General features: G+C 38.9%; 1 protein-coding gene across 5 annotated transcripts in view; it reads left to right on the top strand.

The window, feature by feature from the left end:
* CTNNB1 (catenin beta 1) overlaps positions 1-6,000 on the top strand; it is a 41,406-nt gene that overhangs the window by 24,239 nt on the left and 11,167 nt on the right. For 4 of the 5 annotated variants that reach the window (XM_017892688.1, XM_017892690.1, XM_017892691.1 and 1 more), the window contains exons 2-7: positions 450-510; positions 951-1,178; positions 1,375-1,628; positions 1,754-1,992; positions 2,081-2,282; positions 3,627-3,771. In XM_017892688.1, the coding sequence (XP_017748177.1) occupies positions 498-510; positions 951-1,178; positions 1,375-1,628; positions 1,754-1,992; positions 2,081-2,282; positions 3,627-3,771 (1,081 nt within the window). In that variant the 5' untranslated portion in view covers positions 450-497. Of the gene's footprint in view, positions 1-449; positions 511-636; positions 750-950; positions 1,179-1,374; positions 1,629-1,753; positions 1,993-2,080; positions 2,283-3,626; positions 3,772-6,000 lie in introns of those variants that run through there. The other variant, XM_017892692.1, reaches the window with a different exon arrangement.

Here is a 6,000-nt window from a genome sequence, read left to right as displayed (position 1 = left end):
ATGAAAATGTGGAGTTTTAAAATCCCATGTACCTCTGTTATCCAAAGAGGATCTGTGAATTTTTTCATGAAAGGTTAAAAAAACGAGAGACCTTTTGGAATTCAGAGAGCAGCTCATTTTGAATAGTGTTTTCCCCTCCCTGGCTTTTATTATTACAACTCTTTGCTTTCTCATCACCATCCTGATTATCTGTAATTTATATTTCTACTATTAATAAAAAGATGTATTTGGTAAGGAGGAATTTTCACTGAAGTTCAGCAGTGATGGAGCTGTGGTTGAGGTGTCTGGAGGAGACCATGAGGTCTGTGTTTCACTAAATAACCTGGTAAAAGAGGATATGGGGTTTTTTTTGTGGGTGTAATAGTGACATTTAACAGGCATCCCAGTGACTTAGGAGTATTAATCAAGCTAAATTTAAATCCTAATGACTTTTGATTAACTTTTTTTAGGGTATTTGAAGTATACCATACAACTGTTTTGAAAATCCAGCGTGGACAATGGCTACTCAAGGTTTGTGTTATAAATCTTTAGTTACTGAATTGGGGCTCTGCTTCGTTGCCATTAAGCCAGTCTGGCTGAGATCCCCCTGCTTTCCTCTCTCCCTGCTTACTTGTCAGGCTACCTTTTGCTCCATTTTCTGCTCACTCCTCCTAATGGCTTGGTGAAATAGCAAACAAGCCACCAGCAGGAATCTAGTCTGGATGACTGCTTCTGGAGCCTGGATGCAGTACCATTCTTCCACTGATTCAGTGAGTAACTGTTAGGTGGTTCCCTAAGGGATTAGGTATTTCATCACTGAGCTAACCCTGGCTATCATTCTGCTTTTCTTGGCTGTCTTTCAGATTTGACTTTATTTCTAAAAATATTTCAATGGGTCATATCACAGATTTTTTTTTTAATTAAAGTAACATTTCCAATCTACTAATGCTAATACTGTTTCATATTTATAGCTGATTTGATGGAGTTGGACATGGCCATGGAACCAGACAGAAAAGCGGCTGTTAGTCACTGGCAGCAACAGTCTTACCTGGACTCTGGAATCCATTCTGGTGCCACTACCACAGCTCCTTCTCTGAGTGGTAAAGGCAATCCTGAGGAAGAGGATGTGGATACCTCCCAAGTCCTGTATGAGTGGGAACAGGGATTTTCTCAGTCCTTCACTCAAGAACAAGTAGCTGGTAAGAGTATTTTTCATTGCCTTACTGAAAGTCAGAATGCAGTTTTGAGAACTAAAAAGTTAGTGTATAATAGTTTAAGTAAAATGTTGTGGTGAAGAAAAGGGAGTAATAGCAATGTCACTTTTACCATTTAGGATAGCAAATACTTAGGTAAATGCTGAACTGTGGATAGTGAGTGTTGATTAACCTTTTCCAGATATTGATGGACAGTATGCAATGACTCGAGCTCAGAGGGTACGAGCTGCTATGTTCCCTGAGACGTTAGATGAGGGCATGCAGATCCCATCTACACAGTTTGATGCTGCTCATCCCACTAATGTCCAGCGTTTGGCTGAACCATCACAGATGCTGAAACATGCAGTTGTAAACTTGATTAACTATCAAGATGATGCAGAACTTGCCACACGTGCAATCCCTGAACTGACAAAACTGCTAAATGATGAGGACCAGGTGAGCAATGACATGGCTAACTTTTTAGTCTGCTTTGAAGTAAATGCTCAAGGGGAGTAGGTTCAGAATGTCTACCCAATACCAGGACTTGAAAACTAACGATGTTTCTAATTCCTGTATTACAGGTGGTGGTTAATAAGGCTGCAGTTATGGTCCATCAGCTTTCTAAAAAGGAAGCTTCCAGACACGCTATCATGCGTTCTCCTCAGATGGTGTCTGCTATTGTACGTACCATGCAGAATACAAATGATGTAGAAACAGCTCGTTGTACCGCTGGGACCTTGCATAACCTTTCCCATCATCGGGAGGGCTTGCTGGCCATCTTTAAGTCTGGAGGCATTCCTGCCCTGGTGAAAATGCTTGGGTAAGAAAACATTGTCAGAATGCTTGAAGCTAAAAAGTAAAAGAGTATAGTCACAGTATTTCTGATTAGGCTTTTTTCTTCTTCCCAGTTCACCAGTGGATTCTGTGTTGTTTTATGCCATTACAACTCTCCACAACCTTTTATTACATCAAGAAGGAGCTAAAATGGCAGTGCGTTTAGCTGGCGGGCTGCAGAAAATGGTTGCCTTGCTCAACAAAACAAACGTTAAATTCTTGGCTATTACGACAGACTGCCTTCAAATTTTAGCATATGGCAACCAAGAAAGCAAGGTAAGAGAATTGTTCTTTATGTGGTTTTCATGGAGCATCGGACACTTCCAGTGTCATGTCATTCCATGCAGTGTTCCTAACCTTTTTGGCACCAGGGATCAGTTTCGTGGAAAACAGTTTTTCCATGAATGGGTTGTGGGAATGCTTTCTGGATGACACTGTTCCACCTCAGATAGTCAGGCATTAGATTCTCATAGGGAGCGTGCAGCCTAGATCCCTCGCATGTGCAGTACACACTAGGGTTTCCGCTCCTATGAGGCTCTCATGCTGCAGTTGATCTGACAGGAGGTAGAGCTCAAGCCAGATAATGCTCGCTCACCTGCCACTTACCTCCTGCTGTGCAGCCCAGTTCATTTCTGTTCTTTTAAATATTTGAGTTTCCATATGTAAAGCACTATGCGAAGTAGTAGGGATATCGTAGGCAAGCTTCTCTTCACACTTTTGTTCTTAGGTGGGATGTAGACGTTGGGAATAATAACCTAATATTTAATTCATGTAGTGGGAAGAAGTGGGGCTATGAGAACACATAACACAAGTGAAACAGACTCTTTGAGGGTTCAAGGAGGTACCTCTTGGAGGAAGTGATAGTTGAGTTCAGTGTTCAAGGATGAGAAGGGATTCACTAGGTGAAGGTTAGGTGAGAAACAGCATTTTTGAAACGAAGGAAGGAGATGGAAAGTTTTGGGAATTTAAGAAATACTAACAGTAAAGAGGAAGAAAGGTTTGAGGTGAGGCTATTGAGATAGACTCAGCAGATCTCATAGGGCTTTGTACAGCATGTTTAAAAGCACAATGGGAAATTTCAGCAGAAGCATGAAATGATGAAATTTGTTTTTAGAAAATTGGGGCAGTGTTGAAAGGGAAGATACACAGGGAATGAAAGGACAGGAGTGAATGATCATTTTATGGTATCTCTTTTTAAGGTGGATACAATTAGGAAAATTAAAGGGCCAAGTGATAAGGAGTTTTAAGTGCCATTTCTGGTTCAAATTTTCAGTGAATCAGTTTTGATATAACTTTCATCTTAGGGCATTAATCTTGCCTACCAACATGGTTTCTAAATTTTTTTCTTCTGCTGTGATCAGTGTGGGAAGAAGGAAATTGGGCCAAAACTGATACATTCTTGGGAGGACTGGGATGTCTGAATTTGAGTGGAATGCTTTAAAAGGACAAGTTGGATAGGGCCCCAGGATGGGGGTCTGAGTGATGGGGTCCAGGAATACATTTAGGTCCAATGACAAGCTGGCTGAAATTCTTGTATAATAAAATATGTTGGTAATATGGCTCTTCTCAGACGTGTGATCAAGATTCCATGACTAACAAGATATGTATATATCTTTCTAGCTGATCATACTGGCTAGTGGTGGACCCCAAGCTTTAGTAAATATAATGAGGACCTATACTTATGAGAAACTACTGTGGACCACAAGCAGAGTGCTGAAGGTGCTATCCGTCTGCTCTAGTAATAAGCCAGCTATTGTAGAAGCTGGTAAGTATATGTATCTATTCTGAGTCTTGTGTACAGCATCTGCAGTTCTAATTAGATTACTTTTCTTAGGAAAAGGTGGTAGAACTTTAATGACTGAAAATAGATGGTCCTATTCATTTTGCAGCCAAGATTACATTCAAAGTACCTGTCATCTGGATTGTAGCTAAATATTTAAGGCTAGTTTAGGTAGAGTTCTTACTATCCATCAAAAATGATGGCATATATTTTGCTTAATAAAATTTGTAATTTCAGTTTTGAGTAAACCTAAGATTTGCTAACAGACCTGTGAATTTATAGGAGAAATGACAAATTCTAATATAGTACAGGTTTTATGTAATAAAGTGATTGCTTTATTAGTAGATGCTCATGAGCAGTTTTTTTGTTTTGTTTTAACTTTTAGGTACGGGGTAATGTGCAGGCTTGTTATATAGGTAAATTGCATGTCACAGGGGTTTGGTGTGCAGATTATTTTGTCACTCAGGCAGTAAGTATTGTACCCAATAGGTACTTTTTCAGTTCTTTACCTCCCACCCTTAAGTAGGCCCCAGTGTCTGTTGTTCCCTTCTTTATGCCCAGGTGTACTCAGTGTTTACCTCCCATTTATAAGTGAGAACATGTGGTATTTGGTTTTCTGTTCCTGTGTTAGTTTGCTTAGCATAATGGCCTCCAGCTCCATCCGTGTTGCTGTGGAAGACATCTTGGTCTTTTTTTATGTCTGTATAGTATTCCATAGTATATATGTACCACGTTTTCTTTATCCAGTCTACCATTGATGGGCATTTAGGTTAATTCTGTATCTTTGCTGTTGTGAATAATGCTGCAGTGAACATATGCATGCATGTGTCTTTATGGCAGAAGATTTCTTTTTCTTTGGGCATATACCTAGTAATAGGATTGCTGGGTTGAATGGTAACTGTGTCTTGAGTATTTTGAGAAATCACCAAATTGCTTTCCACAATGGCTGAACTAATTTACTTTCCCACCAGCAGGGTATAAGCATTCTCTTTTCTCAGCAACCTCACCAGCATCTGTCATTTTTTGACTTTTTATTAGTAGCCATTCTGACTGGTGTGAGACGGTATCTCATTGTGGCTTTGATTTGCATTTCTCTAATGATCAATGATGTTGAGCTTTTCTTCATATGATTCTTGGCCACTTGTAGGTCTTCTTTTGAAAAGTGTTCATGTCCTTTGCCCACTTTTTAATGGAGTTGTTTGTTTTTTGCTTGTTAATTTAAGTTTATTGTAAACTCTGGATATTAGACTTTTGTCAGATGCATAGTTTGCCAATACTTTCTCCCATTCTGTAGGTTGTCTGTTTACTCTGTTGATTTCTTTTGCTGTGCAGAAGCTTTTTATACTGTCCCATTTGTCAGTTTTTGTTTTTGTTGCAGTTTCTCTTGGCATCTTCGTCATGAAATCTTTGACAGGTCTTATGTCCCGAATGGTATTTCTTAGGTTATCTTGCAGAGTTTTTACAGTTTTAAGTTTTATATTTAAGTCTTTAATCCATTTTGAGTTGATTTTTGTACATCATGTAAGGATGGGGTGCAGTTTCAATCTTGGATATGGCTAGCCAGTTATCTCAGCACCATTTATTGAATAGGGAGTCATTTCCCCATTGCTTGTTTTTGTTGACTTCTTAGGTGTGCAGCCTTATTTCTGAGCTCACTATTCTGTTCTATTGGTCTGTGTGTCTGTTTTTATACCAGTACCATGCTGTGACTATAACCTTGTATTAACAGTACAGCTTGAAGTTGGGTAAAGTGATTCCTCCAGTTTTGTTCTTATAGCCTAGGATTGCCTTGGCTGTTTAGGCTCTTTTTTGGGTTCATGTGAATTTTTAAATATATATATATATTTTTTAATTCTGTGAAGAATGCCATTGGTAGTTTGATAGGAATAGCATTGAATCTGTGAATTGCTTTGAGCAGTATGGCCATTTTAACAATATTGATTCTTCCTATCCATGAAATAGAATGTCTTTTCATTTGTTGGTGTCATCTCTGATTTCTTTGAGCAGAGTTTTGTAATTCTTACTGTAGAGATCTTTCACCTCCCTGTTTAGCTGTATTCCTAGGTATTTTATTCTTTTTGTGGCTTTTGTAAATGGGATTGCATTCTTGATTTGGCTTGCAGCTTGGATGTTGTTAGTGTATAGAAATGTTTCTGACTTCTGTACATTGATTTTTATATCCTGAAACTTTGCTGAAGTTTATTGGATCAAGGA

This window comes from Rhinopithecus bieti, unplaced genomic scaffold (assembly GCF_001698545.2).
Source record: "Rhinopithecus bieti isolate Rb0 unplaced genomic scaffold, ASM169854v2 scaffold_22670, whole genome shotgun sequence".
In the NCBI taxonomy this organism is placed as follows: Eukaryota; Metazoa; Chordata; class Mammalia; order Primates; family Cercopithecidae; genus Rhinopithecus; species Rhinopithecus bieti.
Note: the sequence above shows the minus strand (reverse complement) of the source record. Positions and strands in the feature narration are given on the sequence as shown.